Here is a 21526-nt window from a genome sequence, read left to right as displayed (position 1 = left end):
CTGGGGTATGGGTTTGAATTCTGTTCCATCAATTACTTTTGTTATGATTTTAAGAAAATTATTAATCTCTCTAAACTTTGGTTCCCCATTTATAAAGTTGACACTAATAACAACACCAATTTCATTGGCTTGTTCTGAAAATGGAAATTAAATAATCCATGGAAAGAACTTAATAGCTGGCATATACCAAAAGCTCAATAAATCTTAGCTATTACTGTTACTACTGAGGGTAGGGCAGGATTCTGTGAAGCATGGCCACTAGCAACCAAGTAAGAATATTTTTCAAGCCTTAAATATTTAAAATACTTGATAATACTCACTGAGATCATTAAGAATTAGTTCTACTTTAGATTCATAAATGCTTCTGACTTCTTAAGACTTCCTGTTTGGTGTACTCACTTATTCAATCATGGTTACTGTTAATTAGCATTTATTAGAGACCCACCAGAACATTTCTGAAAACTATTACATTCAGGCCTGGGTTATCGTTGAAAAATAACTACCAAAAGGATGTAGTGAACAGCGATCATGTTGGTTTTCAATAATGTATTTGTTTTTTAATTTAAAAATTTAAAAATTTCCAAGAAATGCAGCATAGTTCAAAACACTGCTAAGTGCTTCAGTGAAGATCCATACCAAATAACACAGTTGGCTCATCTGAAGTTTAATCACAAGTATGATTTTCTGTTTAATTTAGGTTGAAGAGGTCAATGAAACTTTACTGCTGCTGATACTTACATTCAGTATATAGGAGTCTAGAGTAAGATAATCCCAGATTTTGTAGGGCTTGGTTTTTAGGATGAAATGAATAAACACACTAGTATAAAATGGGTATTAGTAGATACTAGTGGATGTTTGCAAACTTTCTTTCCATGTACTCAGTGCATGTAAAGTAATGCCCATGTAGGTTCATGATGAAAAAATATCTTGAGCTTTAATCCAATCAACTTAGATGAAAAGGGGATTTGCTAAAAACTGAGTGCATGTCTACACAGAGTTGAGATAAAGAAGATTCTACTTTGTCTGGGGGTGGGGGGAGGGGGTTCCCATGAGCGGCAAGAAGATTCTGTTCTACCTGCTGGGTACATTTTTATAATGGAGCATTCACAGTTTAATGACACCTCACATTCAAGGTTAACTAGCTCTCTCGGCTCTGACTCTGCACCCATCCCGTTTCCTATGCAAACTGTCCAGCAGCAGAAGGGATGCTGCTATCATGGGATTCTGATCCCTCTGGTACGTTGTTCCAGCCACAAATTTATAAAAAATTTAAAATTTTAGATGTTAGCCTCTCCTGGCTTCAATTACAATAAATCAGTCCCACCCTCAGCCTACTCAAATTAGTTTGCAGTCAAAAATCAATTTTCCACTGGAAAAGTAAAAATAGCACAGGGGTCAAGGTCAGAAAGGCTGGATGTCAATCTCACTAGCCTTGAGTAAGTTCCTTCACCTTCTCTGCCTGTTTCATCAGCCATACATGGGTATGATAGGGATTCCCCCTTAATTAAATTATAGTGAAGATAAAAATTTACATGTGATCAGGTACTTAATAAATCATAGCTTCTTAGTAACCCTCTTCCACCTGAAACAATGCCTGAGTGGTGGGTAATCCTCCCTACTGGAGTAGTTTTGGATATTGTTTTTCTTATTTAAAAGTAGTACATTCTTGCTGAAGAAAAACTGCAAAGCAAAGAGAACAAAGAAGGATGATGGGGGTGGGGATGGAGGGAGGGAAATCCCCTTAAATCCTGCTACCCAATGGTAACCTCACTAACATCGTGGCATATTTCATTTCAGTCATTTTGCTATGTATATTGTGTGACATATTTTTCAAATATTTACAAAATACAGAAAAAGTATAAAGAAGAAAAATAGCACTAATGTACCACCTGAGCCAATCAATTCTAGTACTCCTTCCAATGGTTAGGCTAGGGAGCTTAAAAAATGTAATTGACCGATCATGTCTGGGCTGAATCCTTTTTTTCCAGATAAGTGATATATTTCTATAAAGCACATTTCTCTTTTAATAAAACATTACTTACTCTTTTTACCATCCCTGAGAGTTATGTTTCTGGTGTAACAGGTATTCAGTCTTCTTCCACTGCTGGATGCAAAAGGGGAGTACCGATCTAGAAAAAAAATTCAAATTCAACAACAAATTTACAAACACCAAGCCTGACTTCATACCTTTCAAAAGAAAACATAAAACACCTGTCCTACACTGGCAGCTCAAATGTGTCTTCTTTGTTCTTCTCATTGCTCTAAATTTAAATTAGATACTTCAATTTACATCTCAGAAAAGGTTATATGAAAAATTCCAGCTTGGCTAAAATCAGAGTATTTGCAGCCCAAGCTCTCTTCCTCTGGGGGCACAAGCCGCACAGTGGTCTCCCCTTCTTGGGCAAATGCGTTCCAGGTCACCAAAATCTCCACCACTCACTACTTTTCCTTTCACTTAGCCTCTTTGTGCGTCACTCGTCCTGCCCACAGGCGTGTCTGTTGGACAATATCCAGGAGCTACGGCATAGCTGAACTGAAGCAATTTATTCTGAAGTTCATGGGTGTGCCAGTATACATTATAAAAAGGAAGGAGAGAGTAAGAGGATGCTTGATTGTAACAATGCTATATTCAGGCTTAGCAACACTGTATGGGCATATTTGGAGGCATTTCATTTAGAATTGTAAAAGGACAGAATGAGAATAGAGCATACATCTCCTAAAGATGTAGTTATATATTTTAAACTCTCAATATAACTTTCTTGAATGAATCTAGAAATTAAAGATCCTAATAAAAAATCCTATAATAATATAATAATCCTAAAAATAATGAAGAGATAAATGGATTAATTTTTCTTTTTTCCTGTTTGCTCCAAAGCTCAGAGTTAGCCTAAAGTATATATTTTGGAGCAAGTTTGGGAGGGTTCAGATTTTGCTTATCTTATCTTATTTTATGTTTTGCATTCTTTCAGATTAGCAATCTATTTCATTTTTTAAGTTTATTTATTTTGAAAGACAGAGAGAGTACAGGAAGGGCAGAGAGAGAGGGAGAGAGAGAATCCCAGGCAGGTTCCGCGCTGTCAGTGCAGGGCCCAGTGCGGGGCTTGAACCCATGAACTGTGAGATCATGACCTACGCCAAAACCAAGAGTCAGAAACTTAACTGACTGAGCCACCCTGTGTCCCCAGATTTTGCTCAATTTAGAGGGAAGAACATTTTAATGGAGAACTGACTGAAACTGTAATAAGCTAATGAGTTTTCATTATGAATTTCTAGCTTCCTGAGGTGTTAGGGAGAGGTTGGGCAACAACTCAGTGGGGAAGCTGAAGCAGAGATGTGTGGGCGTGGCAACCAGGATGAATCTCTGCCATTTTCCTTCCCATGTTTAGATCCTCTGATTGGAGGAAGTGCCTAGGTCTCTAGTTAGACAGAAATTTGATCACAGAATGGAAAAGGAGAGGAGGAAATAACTCAACAATAAATTAACAGGTAATGAGAGTCCCCAATGCTCTGTCTTCAATCCCCAGGACCAAGGAAGTTGCGGTAGGTACAAGGATACAATAAGTAGGCCCTTGAGAAGCAGCGAATTAAAAAAGCTTTGGAAGGGGTCAGCACGGTACAGGAAGGACCAGCGTTTGGTTGAAAAAGAGCCCCAGCTCAACACTATTAGGCAATTAGTTAAGTTACATTTAATGGATTAAAAAAGTGTTTATGGATGCATCCATGATACGTGAATCTACTTCATACTAAAAAATCACTTAGCAGAGGACAGTGTCAACCACTGAGAGAAGAAAAGGGACACAAAAGTGTCATAAAGAAAGAAAAGCACCTCCGATGATTATTTATAAAATCCTGACAAGCAGAGGAAAGAGAAAAGCATTCCATACCTTGTGACTGAATTTTGAAAACATCAGACATAGCTTTCTCCTTGAGGATGAGACCCAGAGCTGCCTGGCATAAAAGCTCTTTGGCTGTGGCCTTCCGACTGGGCAACAGTTCTTTGCGGTGTTGAGGGATGAAATCGGTGTGTACGTTTCCAGCCTCAAACTCTGGGTGGCCAGACAGGCTAAGAAGGAAGTCAATGTTGGTGTGCAGTCCGACAATCTAGGAAGAGAATAAAGCCCATATCCCCAGTGAGTGGGAAAAAAACATTTTCCATAGAAATTTGCCATAGAAATCTGTTCTTTGTACTAAAGATATTTCACCAGGGGCAACTCTTAAGAAAATTGAAAAACCTACTAAGGTACCACATGGCGATAGGACAACTCGTAAGCAAAACAAAACAAAACAAAACAAAAAACTCACTTCACCAACACTATGTATCTGGACTTAACACTTAAAATTACATTTTACAATACATTTAAAAAAATTTTTTTAATGTATGTTTATTTTTGAGAGAGAGAAAGAGAGAGAGAAGGAGAGGGGCAGAGAAAGAAGGAGACACGGATTCTGAAGCAGACTCCAGGCTCTGAACTGTCAGCACAGGGCCCGACGTGGGGCTTAAACTCACAGTGAGATCATAACCTGAGCCAAAGTCAGACGCTTAACCAACTGAGCCACCCACGTGCCCCACAACACATTTTAAAAGTAGTAAACTACATTTTATTCTTTATGATAAAGAGGACATAAGAGATGATGGTAGGTTAGGTAGTGTAGACATTTAATTGCCTCAGGCTACGTAAGTGATAAATGTTAAGAAACTTATATGAGATTTATTTGCAAGATACTGAAGACTTGCTGCTCGGAACACTCCCACAAAATAGGAAAACAGAGCATAGGATTTCTATACTGAGGAGGGGACAGCATTAAATGAGCTCAAAGGAGCTTCCTTCCAACACTAAAATCCAAATTTTACACATTGATATAAAAATAAAAAGGTATACATTGAACCTAGATCCATCCAATAAATGGGGTCAAGGGTAAAACCAGCTATCTGAGCCTTAGGTCCATTCATATATTCATTTACTAGCCATTTACTGAGCACCTTTTAGGTGCCAGGCCTTGCTCCAGGTACTGGGGTCATGATGAAGAACAAAACCTCACAGAGATAACAATATCTATAAACAAATATCTAATATGACATCAGGTCATATGAAGAAAAATAAGGCTGGTTAAGGGGAACGAGAACAGCAAAGGGTCCTATTTTAAATAAGATCACCTGGTTTCAAGCTATACCACAAAGCTGTAGTAATAAAAACAGTATGGTAGACTGAAACAAAAACAGAAATGAAGATCAGTGGAACAAGTGGAAATAAACCCACACTTATATGGTTAACTAATCTATGGCAAAGGAGGCAAAAAACCATCTTTTCAATAATTGATATTGGGAAAACAGGATAGCTACATGTAAAAGAATGAAACCGGACCACTTTCTCACACCACACACAAAAATAAACTCAAAATGTATTAAAGACCTAACTGTAAGACCCAAAACAAAACTCCTAAAAGAAAACATAGGCAGTAATCTCTTGGATGTCAGCCTTAGCAACATATTTATGGATATGATTACTGAGGCAAGGGAAGCAAGAGCAAAATTAAACTACTGTGACTATACCAAACTAAAAAGCCTTTGCACAGTGAAAGAAACCATCAACACAATGAAAAGGTAACCTACTGAATGGGAGAAGATAGTTGCAAATGATATGTATGATAAGGGATTAGTATCCAAAATATATAAAGAACTCCTATAACTCAACACCTAAAAAGCTAATAATCCAATTAAAAAGTGGGCAGAGGACCTGAAAAGACATTTATTTTTTCCAAAGACATACAAATGGTTGACACATGGAAAGATGCTCAACATCACTCATCATCAGGGAAATGCAAATCAAAACCACAATGAGATACCATTTTACACAAGTCAGAAAGGCTAGTATCAAAAAGACGGTAAATAACAAATGTTGGTGAGGACGTGGAGAAAAGGGAACGCTTGTGTGCTGTTGGTAGGAAGGACATGCTGGGTACAGCCACTGAAAAACAGTATGGAAGTTCCCCCCATATTAAAAACAGAAATATCATATGATCCAGTGACTCCACTAGTGGGTATTTGCCCATATAAAATGAAAACATGAATTAGAAAAGATATATGCAACCTTATGTTTATTGCAGCATTATTTACAATAGTCAAGATATGGAAGTAACCTCAGTGTCCATCAACAGATGAAGGATAAAGATGTGGTGTATACACATGATGGAATATTACCCAGCCAAAATAAAGAATGAAATCTTTGGGGCACCTGGGTGGCTAAGTTGGTTAAGCATTGACTCTTGGTTTTGGCTCAGATCATGATCTTGCAGCCTCATGGGCTCAAGCCCCAAGTCAGAATCTGCACTAACAGTGCAGAGCCTGCTTGGGATTCTCTTTCTCCCTCTCTCTGCCCCTCCCCTGCTTGTGCTCTCTCTGTCTCATTCAAAATAAATAAACTTAAAAAAAAAAAAAAAAAAAAAAAAAGAATGAAATCTTGCCATTTGTAACAACATGGATGGACTCAGAGGGTATTATACTAAGTGAAACAAGTGAGACAAAGACAAATACCATATGATTTCACTTATATTGTGGAATCTAAACCACAAAACAAACTAACAACAGAAACGAACTCATAAACAGGGACCTGGTAGTTGCCAGAGGGGAAGGTTGTGAAGGGAGAAGGTAAATAGGTGAATGGGATTAGGAGGTACAGACTTCTCACTATAAAATAAGTAAGGCACAGGGATGAAAAGTACAGTATAAGCAATACAGTCAATAATATTGGAATACCTTTGGTGACAGATGGTAACTACACTTAACGTGGTGAGCACTGTGTAAGGTACAGAACTGAATCACTATGCTATACACTTAAAACTAGTATAACATTGTGTATCAACTATACTTCAATTAAAAAAAAAAATTGGGCAGCCTGGGAAGACCTCTGAGGTGAACAGGAGCTGAGGATGCTGAGAAGGGAGTTTTGTGATCATGTAGGGAAAGAACATTCCGGAAGAGAGAACAGGAACACATGGCTCCATGCTGGGTATGTCTAGGGAATGGCAAGGAGACCAGTGTGGTTGGAGACACAGAGATCAGAGGTTAGATCAAATTAATGACATATAACAATCTGGATATCACAGGTTAATATGAAATCCTTTTATGAAGCTACATCAGTGTGGTCTGGGGCTTACTGCACCAAGGAAATTCATGTGCTACAGAAAAGCAACAAATTCTGTCAAATGGGTAAAACTGAACATAATTATTTTCCTTTGGAGAAAATAATACCAGACTGTAGGCCACACTTGTGTATTTGGTCTTATCTACAGGATGAATATGAGTTTCATATCAGATTTCAGTGAAGTATAACACTGACATTAATAGTTTTAGTCCTGCAATTTTTCTTTTCTAGCTGAATCAAGAAGTCCTTAAACTCTATTTTGACCCATGGGAATGTGAAATCATTTTGTTCCTGATGCATTGGTGGAAAGAAGCTGACAGGGACAAAGGCTGACCAATCGTGACAGACATACTTGGCGGTGGAGATACACAGATCATAAGGTCCCTAACATGGCCCCAGGTCACTCACGTTGTACTGACGAAGGCTGTACCTCAGTTTCGTTAAGGCCGCCTGGCGATCTGCTGCCCACACAACCAATTTCGCAATCATGGGGTCATAATGCACTGAAACTTCATCTCCTGAAATTGAAAAACCACAGTAGCTACTCTAAGTCCAAACTTAACATGATAAAATATGACATGCAAGACATTCTGCTGCGGCTTTAACGTTCACTTCATACCTAATCCTCAGGAGCTCTTGCATGGTAGTCGTTACCACGGTTTCATTCACGAGGAAATGAGGCTCACAGGGCTTTAAAAACTCACCACAAGTCTAAGGAGATTATGGCTATCCAAGAGCACCTAAAATAGTGATCCAATATCACACAGGCTGGCTGTCCCCATCCTCTCTTCCTCTGAACCTTGTTTTCCCTTCTCATTTTGGAAGCCAGCGCAAACTGCCTCTACCTTCTCCTGTCACAATCCCTTCTGCCCTTAGCATCCCCCTCCCTCCACCCCTCAGTCTCCTCATGAGAAAAATACAGATAACAATCCAACTATACTGTAGGGTTCTTAGGAGGATCGACAGTAAAAAGGCCAAGTGCCATACCTGGCAGAACTGATAAACAAATAGCACCCATCACTGCTATGACAGAGTCTTAGAGAACAAGAATCTGAACCAGGCAGCCCTGTAAGTTCAGGGCCATGCACACGAAGACCCAGTTGTAAGCGAGCTTGTGCCAACCAAGCTGCTGGTTGGAACAATAAAAAAAAAAAAAAAAATCTGAACCAGGCACATCTCACTGGTTAGAAATGGTTCAGGTCAAAAGGATGTGGTGTGTTATCAACAATACTGTTCTAGGACCACTGTGTGATTTTGGGCAGGTCATTTGACCCCTCTGAACTCCAGGGGCATCATCTATAAAATCAAGGGGTTAGATTACACTCCCTTATCCATCATCCACCCACCTACCCAGCCCAGGACTCACCAACACATATTGAACACCTTCTAGGCCCAGGCTTGAGCAAGATAACATGGAAGACACAGTCTCTCCCTTAAGAAACTTACAATATAATGGGAAAACTAGACAAGGAGTAAAAGGTTACTGTAAAATGATATAATAAGAAAAGGGCCCAATGAATCCACAAGGGGCTCGGGGAACGCAGTTGAGAAAGGTTGGGTAAATTTCTTGGAATGGATTATCCTCCCAGCGCTAAGATGTAAATCTGGGAGTCCTTCTCAGAATTACACCTGTTATTCTTGGAATACCTTTATTACATTGCACTGCAAGTTTTGCTTGCCCCACAGATTCTTTCTTTTCTATTGCAACTGTTCTTTTTCCTCTCTAAAATGTTCTGCTGTTAAGTTAAAAAAAACTTAATATCAAATATTGCTGCGGTTTAGCCAGAGCTCTCAAAATTCTGCCAATTTGTCATCGAGAAGTCCTAATTCCTCATTTTGGCTTTCAAGACCCTGTGTGATTTGCTCTCAACCTGTATCTCTACCTGCATCTCCAACTATTCACCATCCTGAACACTTTTCTCCAGCCACATTATTTTCTTACAATTCTTCAAACACATCTTTAGCTAAGTTCTCCTTTCTTCACTTTTCTGTGTGCTCTTTAATCTGCCTACAAAAATCTACTCCAGACTTCCTCTTAGGAATGTGTCCTGGCTCCTGGCTATACTAGCCTAATATAACATCTAATCTTGAGAATTGCTTTTCATCATTCACCATCTGCAAAACTTCTCTGGCAATTAAAGTCAAGGTAGTAGTAACTCAGAGCATGGACTCTGGAGCCAGAAAGACTGGGTCTGAATCTTGGCTCCAAGAGTGACCTTGGGCAAGTCACTTAACTTCTCTGTGCCTTAGTTTCCTCATCTGGAAGATGGGGGTGCTAAGAACACCTACTCACAGGGTAGTTCTCATGGTTAAAGGAGCCTGCATAAAAAAGTCACCTAGAACACTGTCCATAGTACATAGTAAATGCTAAATAATTGTTATGATCATTGTTATTAATCATATGCCGAACTGTGAGAGCTCTTGCACTGTTACTATTTTTTTCACTTTTCTTTATTTCTCTTATTATTGTTTAGCTTACACTAAGTTGATATATTAATCCTTCAGCTTGATATCAAGTCCCTTGGAGGCTGGAGGGTGTTGGGCATAGCAGGTATCGGTGACCTTTAATCACTTTTAGAAGTAGGCAGAGTAAAAATATAAAACAGTACACACAAAATTTGTTATTTAGGTATGAACAAGTACTGCTACATTTTAAAAAAGGGTGTATTGTTTAAAAACACTAGTTATTCTTTAAAAATAACTATTCCAGAAAGATAAATAAAGATTAATGAGAAATAAATTAAATCCTTTATGCTGAAACATACAAAGCATTTCCACAAGACACAGGGAAAAGAGGCTGTCCACAAATAATCATGCACTTAAAAAAAGACGGAGACTTTTTGTTTTATTTCACTTTACCTTGGCGCACTCCAGTTTCAATCCTGGTGCAAAGGTCTGCCTGAGGGGTGGAGAGATGCACTAAAGGCCCAGCCCCAGGCATGAAGTTATTGTCAGGATCTTCTGCATATATTCTAGCTTCAAAGGCATGGCCCTGCAGGGTTATTTCTTCTTGGCTCAAAGGAATCTTCTCTCCTGCTGCAATCTGATAAAAGAAGAGTATATGCTTCTGTGAAAATCCACCTTATGGCACCTATGAGACTTGGGAAGTTGATGGTCTTGCCTTTTTCTATGGAAAATGTATATTAGGGCTTTATAATGAAGCCAAATACAAACTAATTTTATCCACCTACCCAAGTTCTGGGCAAAAGCAAAAAGAGGTTAAAAACACATGCAGTTTGGAAATAATATATTAATTACAATGGATTTCTAGAGTTTTTAAATAGAGAAAGCAGGAGAACTGACAACTAAATCATAAATATAAAAATCTGTGTTTCTTCAATGTAATCACAACTAAAATTTCTTACTGGCAAGATAGTCTCAGTTTCCATTTAAAACTTTAGCGCTCAGTTACCAAACAAATCTTTTTTTTTTTTTTTTTTAATAGTTAATTATTAGTTGGTGTTTAGGACTACACTCACAGTTATGGCTAAAGTGTGGCATTTTTCATCTTTGAATCTTTTTTTTTTTTAAGTGTATTTATTTAAGTATACCCAATGTGGGGCTCAAACTCACAACCCCAAGATTAAGAGTCACATGCTCTACCAATTGAGACAGCCAGGCACCCCCATCTTTGTCTTCTTCATCACCAAGAGAGTGATAAAGCAAGACAGAAAGGGGAACATAATGGTTTTTCAATTTTGTTATATTAACATATATTGTATGATACCAGATTATAAACAGGATGATCATTATTGTTTATCACTACTACAATTGTATTATTTTGACTATTACATACCAGTACAATGACTCTCTCTCTTCAACTAGTATCATTTGGAAAGGCTATTGGAAGACATGCTGTCACTCTCTCTCTTTACTCCCTCCTTAAGTTTTCCTCCAACATGAGAAAAGGACAAACCAAGAAAGCAAAAGATATAGGGGAAAAAAACTAAGTAATTTAGCACCACTTGGAACTAAACAGGTAAGCTTGAAAAAGAGGCAAAGGTTTCACCTCTTTAAATCTGTAGATAAGGTAAATCGGGAACCACAGCAGTTAAGAATGAAAGGAAAATGGACTAAATTGAATGTCTTTACTGCATGGTGTTTTGAACCACACTCTGCAGCCATACTGCCTGGGTTCAGATTCTTTCTCTATACTTAACTCTGTTCTGGGCATACTCATATTCTGGGCAAGTTTCTTAACCTCTTGATGCCTCAGAGAAAAGTACATATAGTAAGCATTACATAAGTGTTAGCTATTGTCATTTCATTCATATCCTTTATAGTGAATTACTTTTTAATATTTTAATAAAGAATTCCATTTGTCTTAATATAAACAAGGAGGGCGAGTGGGTGGCTCAGTCAGTTGGGCATCAGACTCTTGATTTTGGCTCAGGCCACAATCCCAGGGTTGTGGGATCAAGCTCTGGGTTGGACTCTGTGCTGAGCATGGAGCCTTCTTGGGATTCTCTCTCTCCCTCTGCCCCTCTCCTCTGCTTGTGTGCATGCCCTCTCTCTCTAAAATAATGTGTGTGTGGGGCGCCTGGGTGGCGCAGTCGGTTAAGCGTCCGACTTCAGCCAGGTCACGATCTCGCGGTCCGTGAGTTCGAGCCCCGCGTCAGGCTCTGGGCTGATGGCTCGGAGCCTGGAGCCTGTTTCCGATTCTGTGTCTCCCTCTCTCTCTGCCCCTCCCCCGTTCATGCTCGGTCTCTCTCTGTCCCAAAAATAAATAAAAAATGTTGAAAAAAAAAAAAAATGTGTGTGTGTGTGTATACATATATATACACACAATATATATTATATATACATTATATAATGTATATATAGGTGTATGTATATATATGTGTGTATGTATGTATATGTATATACACACATACATACACATACAAAGAAAAGAATAACCATGTGTCCATATTTCAAGATGTAATCTTATTTCTGACTATATAGCCCCATTTCAGTCTGGCTTGTCTTTGCCTATCTATTTTCCTCTCAAGTTGGCTTCTGTCTGAGCTCAGAAGAGATAGACCCTAACCATGCCTCTGCATACTTGGACATCTGTGCCATGGGAGTTCTCTCAGGCTTAGACTTTGACTCTTTGGAACTCCTGGACCTTGGATACTTTTCCAGCTCCCCCTGAACATGGCTAGCCAATTGCATCTGCAGCCTGGACGCTCACATCACTGTAGCCTTATTCTAGGGAGGTCCTGGTCCAAGGGGGCTGGTCCTGGAGCTTGAAGTCTTGACTCAATAAGTGGCGAGACTCCTTGTGTTACCTCTTCCTGGAAGCCAGACTCCAAAGTACCTTGAGCATTATAAATGAGGTCCAGTGGTATACTTAAGTTCTAGAATCCCTCCCCAGATAAGAAAAGCCTACTTCCCTTTTTAAAGAGCCTCTTTGAAGAGCCTCTTACAATTTCTTGAGATGCAGAAATAAAAGTCCACTAGTTCTCCTTATATCCAAAAGCTTTCTTTTCCCTTATTCCCTGGAAACATTTTATCCATCATGATTTCAAAATTCTGGACTCTCTTGGTTACTGCTTCATAAAAAAAAAAAAAAAAAAAAAATCCCCCTTTCCTTGAATTCTGGAAACATAAGCACTCTTTCCAAAACTTTCTAAATCCACAATTTTCCTGTTACTTACTAACACTTACTAGTCTGATGTGCCTGGTTTTCATTAGCCCTGGAGGCTACAGAGGCCCAAAAGAATCTTATGGTTCAATTAAAATCACCAATCATCCCCAATGAACCAAAAAAAATAACATCATATTATTGCCCACAGAAGTTCTGAAAAGACCAAATTATGAAAATAATCAAGACATTAACATCACAACATGCAAAAAAAAATTTAGATTCAGAATATATAAAGAACTAAGAATTCTACAGAGATCAGAAATATTTACACTTCTTAAACATTTTTTTTGTATTAAAAAAGCTGTGAAATCAATTGTTTTCAATAATAAGAGAAAAACAGACTAAGTTATTATTCACAATTGAAGGAATATGCTTTGTGGAACTCTAGTTAAAGCCAGGGCTTCTCAAACTATTTATAACAAAGGAACAATTACAGACTTATATTTTGGTAACATACAGTAGACATAAATAACATAGCAATGGCAAAAACGCTATAAAAATTTCTAAACACTTATTCTGAATGGGATATACTTATCCCACCATAGGCCAACAATGGTGTACAAGTCAGCAATTGCATGTGGCTCACTGTGTTGGTCTAGACTGTTACTTTGGCTCTTCATTCCCAACTCTTCCTTAGCTCATTTCACAGTGGCTAGCATCTATCCTGCCTCTAAAATCAAGTGCCTGGCCCTGAATAATGTGGCCTCAAGCAGAGCACAAGGCTTTGGTATTGAGATACTGCGGTCACAAGGAAGCCTCAGGGGCAACAGCTCACCTGCGCCTTGCCTAAGGAGAAATGATAGGAAGTGACAGGTTAGAAATATGAGTCCATAAAGTGACAATAATGTCACAGCAACAAATGAAGTATCATCTGTAATATCCCATTTTCCTGTCCTCGTGACAACTACAAGAATTGAACCCCTATCCAAAAGGACACCTTCTTTCAGAAGGCCAGCAGGTAACATATTCTCAAGATTGATCTTTAACAGAAAAAACGTCCCCACCCTAAGCTGCCACTCCACCAAGTCAGTTCCTGTGATCATCTCAGTAACAGGGTGTTCCACTTGCAGCCTTGTATTCATCTCCATGAAGTAGAAATTGTGCTTGGAGTCCATAATAAACTCCACAGTTCCTAAAAGATAAAACACAACAGTCACATTTCAACAGCATATAATAAGTAGAAATCAAAACCTTCCGTGATGTATTACACCAACTTTTATTGTTACCTTTATTCAATGTTAAAATTTTGCATTTCGTGAAGAAAATTATCTTACATTTTGCAGCAGCAAATGATTCTTAATCAAAAATAGGGAACCACACGAAATCTAGCAATAGAAAAGTATGTCTGGGGTTTTGAGCAAATGGTAGCTCAAGCTATGAATAGTCTCAACTGTCGCAGTAATGAGAACATGGTTGGACCATGTGTTATGGCTTCGGTGCACCAAGACCCCTGGAACTTCACACTGAAACATCCCATCTCACTCTCCCCCAGTAGAAAAAATATAACATTATTTCCACCAGACTGTAAGCTTTGGAGGTTTCCTTTAAGAGTCCTTTTGCTGGGGCGCCTGGGTGGCTCAGTTGGTTAAGCGGCCAACTTTGGCTCAGGTCATGATCCTGCCAGCGGCCATCCGTGAGTTCAAGCCCCACATCGGGCTCTGTGCTGACAGCTCAGAGCCCGGAGCCTGCTTTGGATTCTGTGTGTGTGTCTCTCTCTCTACCCTTTCCCTGCTAGTACTCTGTCTCTCTCTCTCAAAAATAAATAAACATTAAAAAACAAAAACAAAAAACAACTCCTTTTGCTGGGGGGCGCCTGGGTGGCTCAGTCAGTTAAGTGTCTGACTTCAGCTTAGGTCATGATCTCACAGCTGGTGGTAGGTTCAAGCCCCACATGGGGCTCTATGCTGACAGCTTGGAGCCTGAAGCCTGGAGCCTGCTTTGAACTCTGTATCTCACCCTCTCTCTGCCCCGTTCACACTCTGTCTCTCCCTCAAGAATAAATTAACATTAAAAAAAAATTAAAAAAAAAAAAAAGTCCTTTCGCTGGTGACGCACTGGAAGATTATTTAGCAACTAAAGCTATATCTTCCCCAACTTTATTAAGGCATAATTTCATATAATAAAATTTAACTTTTTAAAGTGTAGGACAGTATGCTGGGTTTCAGCACTTGAATACTGTCATATATCTACCACCACCATGAAAATGCAAAACATTTCCATCATCCAAAATGTTCCCTTGTTCCCCTTTGCAGTCAGTCCCTTCTCCAGGATGTTGGCTCCAAGCAATCACTGGCCTGTTTTCTATCATAGTTCTTTTCTAGAATGTCATATAAATGAAATCGTATAGTGTGTAGTGTTTTGTGTTTGAGTTTTTTTCACTTAGCTGAAAGTTAGTTCCATATAATTTAAGACTTTTTCAAATTGTGGGTCATAACTGATTAGTGGCTTGCAAAGATTTAGCGAAGTCTTCCAGTTTCTGGCCCAGAAGAAGCTGAGAAGTCACCATTCTAACCCGACAAAAGTAAAAAGCCAAATAAACTGAAAAATCAACAATGTGTCTCAGATCCATCAGAGACGTGAGATCACAGGGCAAACCACTGCCCCTCAACCTACAGAGAAAGACAGGCAAATACAGAGATTCTCAACTTACTGAAGCAGAAACCCACAAACAAAACTTCTGCAGGAACAAGTACCAGAGGAGGAAAAACTGGACTGTGATTGACGATTTGCTGGACACTCAGTGTGGACAACTCTGAGGGTTACAAACTCCAAGGACAGTCCCCCCCCCCCCCCCGACCCCTGGCCCCGCCAAACTTCTGTGAGTTTTACCTGCAGGAGTTCTACCAGGTCCTCACAGTGAATACTAGAGAAAAACTCCCTTGAGCTTCTAGCAGTGGAAGGGGAAAAGGAACCGTATGAAGTACACCGGAATTCTGTCCTGGACAAGATTCGTCCGTAAGAGAAATTATGTTACTAGACCCTAAACTATGGCAGTGTCATCAGAGCCTAATTAACGTAACTGGAGGGAGGGAAATACACAGTTCCAGCCATCTTGTCCCACAGAAGTGAGTAAATCAAAACAAGTACACAAAAAACACACTGAGAAGCACTGATGAAGTTCACCAAAACACTCAGACCTAATCACAAGACTACAGAACACTTCCCCTTCCCCACACCTAACCACCATATGACTAATGCCCTCTTTTCTGCAGTTCTTTTTACCTGATACATCAGGTCTGGCTATCAAGAAAAATCACAAGGCATACTAAGAGGCAAAAGAACACAGTTTAAAGAGATTGAAAAAGCATCAGAACAAGACTCAGAAATGACAGAAATGTTGGAATAATCAGACCAAGAACTTAAAAACATGCTAATTAATACACTAAGAGCTTTAATGGAAAAAGTGGACACTTGCAAGAACACATGGATAACATAAGCAGAAGCACGGAAATTCAAAGAAAGAATTGAAAAGAAACGCTAGAAATCAAAACACTGTAATAGAAATGAAGAATGCCTCTGATGGGCTCATCGGTAGACTGGACACAGCCAAGGAAAGAATTTCTGAGCTTGAGGATATGACAACAGAAACTTCCAAAACTAAAAGCAAAGACAAAAAAGACTGAAAAACAAACAAACAGACAAAAAAAACCCCAAACAGAATATCCAAGAACTGTGGGCAACTAGAAAAGGTGTAACGTATGCATAACGGGAATACCAGAAAAACAAAAAAGAAAAGACCAGAAACAGTATTTGTAGCAATAATGACTGATAATTTCCCCATTAATGTCAAGACACTGAATCACATGCCTGGAAGGTCAGAGAACACCAAGCAGGATAAATGTCAAAAACCCCCTACACCTAGGCATATCATTTTCAAACACCTAGGCATATCATTTTCAAAGTACAGAAAATAAAAATGAATGAACGAATGAATGAATGAATCCTGAAAGAAGCTGGGGGCGGGAGGGGGGACACCTTACCTATAAAGAAGAAAGGGTAAGAATTACATATGACTTCAGAAACCAGGCAAGCAAGAACAGTGAAGTAAGTTATTCAAAGTGTTGAGTGAAAAAAATCATCAACCTAGTATTCTGTATCTTGTGGAGTTACAGTTATTTCTTGTGGAGAAATAAAGATTGTTCCAAATAAACAAAAATTGGGAGAATTTATTGGCAGTGGATCTACCTTGCAAGAAATGTTAAAAGAAGTTCTTTAGAGAGAAGGAAAGTGACACAGGGTCAATACTCCAAAAAGAAACAGCCTTAACGTGTATGCACCTAAGAACAGAGTGTCAAAAAAACTGAGAACTGCAAACAGATGAGTCTACCGATACAGTTGGAGATTTTAACAGTCCTCTATCAGAAATGGACAATCTAGCAGGCAGAGAAGTAAGGACATAGTTGAACTTAATAGTACCACCAATCAACTAGATACAATTGATGTCTATAGACTACTTTATCCAACAAGAGCAGATTACACATTCTCAAACTCACATGGAACATTCACCAAGACAGACCACATTCAGGGCCATAGAAAAGACCTTAACAAATTTAAAAGAAAAGGTATCATACAATGTTTGCTGTCAAGACCACAATTAAACTAAAAATCAATTGAACTAGAAATCAGTAATAGAAAGACAGCTGGAAAAAAATTCTTAAATACTTGCAGATTAAATAACATATTACAAAGTACCACATGGGTCAAGAAGAAATCCCAAGTGAAATTTAAAAATATTAAAACTACATAAAAATAGAAATATAACTTTAAAATTTGTGGGCTGCATTGAAAGCGGTGCTTAGAGGGAAATTTGTAGCACTGAATCCATATATTTGAAGAGAAGAAAGATCAAAATTAAGCTTCCATTATAGAAAACTAGAAAAAGAACAGCAAATTAATTCCAAAGTAAGCAGAAGAAAAGAAATAATAGAGTAGAAATATATGAAATTCAAAATAGAAAATCTATAGAGAAAACCAATAAAACCAGATCAATAAAATACACAAGTCTCTAGCCAAATTATTTAAGAAAAAAAGAAGAGACAAATTATTAATATTGTAAATGAAAGAAAGCAAATCAATATAGGTCTTGTTAATAATAATAAATTAATAATCCTATTAATAATTAATAGGATATTAAATGTGTATTATGAACAACTTTATGCCCATAAATTTGATAACTTAGATGAAATAGACCAATTCTTTCCAAGACACAATCTGCCAAAAGTCACACAAGGAAAAAAAATCACTCTGAAACAATCTGAATAGGCCTATATCTACTAAGGAAGTTGAAATAATCATTAATAACCTCCAAAACCTCCAAAATAGGCCCAGATTGGCTCACTGATGAGTTCTACCAAGCACTGAAGGTAGAATTTATACCAATTCTCTATGATCTCTTCCAAAAGACAGAAGACAGAGTACTTCCTAACTCATTTTATGAGGACAATATTACCTTAATAACAAAACCAGAGAAAGATTACAAAAAAACTACAAATCAAATCTCTTATAAATGTGGATGCAGTAATCCTTAACAAAATATTAGCAAATAAAATCTAACAATGTGTAAAAATAAGTATGTACAACGACCAAGTGGGATTTATCCCAGGAATGCAAGGCTGGTCCAACATTTGAAAATCAATCAAGGTAATCCATCATATCACTAAGCTAAAGAAGAACCACAAGATTATATCAATAGATGCAGAAAAGCATTTGATGAAATCCAATACCTAATTATAATAAAAACTCTTGACAAACTAGGAATAGAGAGGAACTTCCTCAATTTGATAAAGAAGATTTACAAAAACTTACAGCTAACATTATATTCAATGGTGAGAAACCAGCTTTCCCACTAAGATCAGAAATAAGGGAAGGATGCCCACTCTCACCATTCCTTTTCAGCATCATACTGTAAGTCCTAGCTAATGCAAAACAAGAAAAGGAAATAAAGGGTATACAGATTGTGAAGGAAAAGATGAAACTGTCTCATTACAGATGGCTTATCTATGTAGAAAATCCAAAAGAACTGACCAAAAAATGCCTCAAACTAATAAGTGATCATATCAAGGTTACAAGATACAAGGTTAATATATAAAAGTCAATTGTTTTCCTATATATGAAGAACAAATAGAATTTGAAATTAAAAACACAGTATCATTTACACAGGCACTCCCAAAATGAAATAGGTATAAATCTAACAAAATATGTACTAGATCTATATGAGGAAACTACAAAATTCTGATGAAAGAAGTCAAGAAAGAACAAAATGGAAAAATATTCCATGTTCATTGATAAGAAGACTCAGCATCATCAAGATGTCAGTTCTCCCAACTTGTTCTATAGAGACAACACAATCTCAATCAAAACCCCAGGAAGTTATTTTGTGGATATCAAAAAATTGATTCTAGTGTTTTATATGGAGAAAAAACCCAGAATAGCCAATTCAATATTGAGGGAGAATAACAAAGTTGGAGGACTGACACTATCTGAGTTCAAGACTTACTATAAAGCTACAGTATTCAAAACAATGAAGTACTAGGGAAAGAACAAATAAATAGATCAGTGAAACAGAACACATAGCCTAGAAATAAACCTATATAAATAATTGATCTTTTTTTTTTTTTTTAACGTTTATTTATTTTTGAGACAGAGAGACAGAGCATGAATGGGGGAGGGTCAGAGAGAGGGAGACACAGAATCTGAAACAGGCTCCAGGCTCTGAGCTGTCAGCACAGAGCCTGACGCGGGGCTCGAACTCACGGAGTTCGAGCGTGTCAATTGATCTTTGACAGCGCCCCTAGTCAATTGATCTTTGACAAAAGAGCAAAGGCGGGGCGCCTGGGTGGCTCAGTCGGTTAGGCGGCTGACTTCGGCTCAGGTCATGATCTCGCGGTCCGTGAGTTTGAGCCCCGCGTTGGGTTCTGTGCTGACAGCTCAGAGCCTGGATCCTGTTTCAGATTCTGTGTCTCCCTCTCTCTGACCCTCCCCCATTCATGCTCTGTCTCTCTGTCTCAAAAATAAACGTTAAAAAAATTAAAAAAAAAAAAAAAAGAGCAAAGGCAACGCAATGGAGCAAAGATAGTCTTTTCCAAAAATGGTGCTGGAACAACTGTACAGCTACATGCAAAAAAATGAATCTAGACACAGACCTTATATACCCTTCACAAAAATTAACTTAAAATGGATCACAGACCTAAATTTAGAACACAAAATCATAAAATTCTTAGAAGGCAGCAGGAGAAAACCTAGATGACCTTGAGTATAGTGATGTCTTTTTAGATACAACAGCAAAGGCATGATTCATTAAAGAAATAATTGATAAGGCAGGCTTCATTGAAATTAAAAACTTACGCTCTGCAAAAGATAATGTCAAAAGAATGAGAAGATAAGCCACCAACTGAGAGAAAATACTTGCAAAAGATACTTCTGATAAAGGACTGGTATCCAAAATATACAAAGAAATCTTAAAGCTCAATAATAAAACAAACAGTCCAATTTAAAAAATGGGCAAAACACCTGAACAGACCTCAGTGAAGAAGAAACACAGATGGCAAGTAAGCATATGAAAAGATGTTCCACATCATATGTTATTAGGGAAATACAAATTAAAATGAGACACCACTACACACCTATTAAATGGAACACTGACAATACCAAATGCTAGTGAAGATGTGGAGCAACAGGAACTCTCACACATTGCTGGTGGGAATGCAAAATAGTACAGACACTTTGGAAGAAAGTCTGGCAGCTTCTTACAAAACTAAACACATACTCTTACCATATGATCCACTGACCAAACTGTTTGGTATTTACCTAAATAAATTGAAACTGTCCACACAAAACTCTGCACACAGATTTTTATAACTGTTTTTTTTTTTAATTTTTTTTTTTAATGTTTATTTATTATTGAGAGACAGGGAGAGACAGAGCATGAGCATGGGAGGGGCAGAGAGAGAGGGAGACACAGAATCCAAAGGAGGCTCCAAGCTCTGAGCTGGCAGCACAGAGCCCCACGCGGGGCTCGAACTCACAAACCGCAAGATCATGACCTGAGCCGAAGTCGGACGCTCAACCGACTGAGCCACCCAGGCGCCCCTATAACTATTTTATTTATAACTGCCAAACTTAGAAGCACCCAAGATGTCTTTCAGTAGGTGACAGGATAAATTGTGGTATATCCAGACAATGGGATATGATTCAACACTAAACAGAAATGACCAAGTCATGAAAAGATATGGAGGAAACTTAAATGCCTATTACTAAGTGAAAAAAAGCCAATCTTAGAAGGCTATAAACTGTATGGTTTCATCTATATGATATTCTGGAAAAGGCAGAACTATGGAGGCAATAGAAAGATCAGAGGTTGTCAGGAGTTAAAGACAGGGAGGGATAAAAAGCAGAGCACAGAGGATACCAGAGGCATTGAAAGTACTCTATGACACTACGATGGTGGATACATGTCATTCTACATTTTTCCAAATGTATAATGTATAACAATATCATAGAATGTACATCATCAAGAGTGAACCCTAATGTAAACTATGGATTCTAGATGATAATGACATGTCATTATAGGTTTATTCATTGTAACAAATGAATCACTGGGATGTTGATAGTTGGGGAGGCCGTGCAAGTGTGGGCATGGGGGTATGGGAACTCTCTGTACTTTTCACTCAAGTTTCCCATGAAACTAAAACTGCTCTAAAAAAATTATTTACTAATTTTAAAAAATGCAAAAGAAATCATTTTAGTGATTTTATTT

At 38.2% G+C, this 21526-nt stretch overlaps 1 protein-coding gene across 3 annotated transcripts in view; it reads right to left on the bottom strand.

Moving 5' to 3' along the window:
* MCCC1 (methylcrotonyl-CoA carboxylase subunit 1) overlaps positions 1 to 21526 on the bottom strand; it is a 58333-nt gene that overhangs the window by 12144 nt on the left and 24663 nt on the right. For all 3 annotated transcript variants that reach the window (XM_053903604.1, XM_019463276.2, XM_019463277.2), the window contains exons 10-14: positions 13776 to 13903; positions 10002 to 10185; positions 7551 to 7660; positions 3885 to 4101; positions 2043 to 2129 (exon numbers count right to left, since the gene is read on the bottom strand). In XM_053903604.1, the coding sequence (XP_053759579.1) occupies positions 2043 to 2129; positions 3885 to 4101; positions 7551 to 7660; positions 10002 to 10185; positions 13776 to 13903 (726 nt within the window). The remainder of the gene's footprint in view (positions 1 to 2042; positions 2130 to 3884; positions 4102 to 7550; positions 7661 to 10001; positions 10186 to 13775; positions 13904 to 21526) is intronic.

The sequence above is a fragment of the Panthera pardus genome, unplaced genomic scaffold, assembly GCF_024362965.1.
Source record: "Panthera pardus isolate Hobbes unplaced genomic scaffold, ASM2436296v1 HiC_scaffold_16, whole genome shotgun sequence".
Classification (NCBI taxonomy): Eukaryota; Metazoa; Chordata; class Mammalia; order Carnivora; family Felidae; genus Panthera; species Panthera pardus.
The sequence above is the reverse complement of the archived record's forward strand: the minus strand, read 5'-3'. Positions and strand labels throughout refer to the sequence as shown.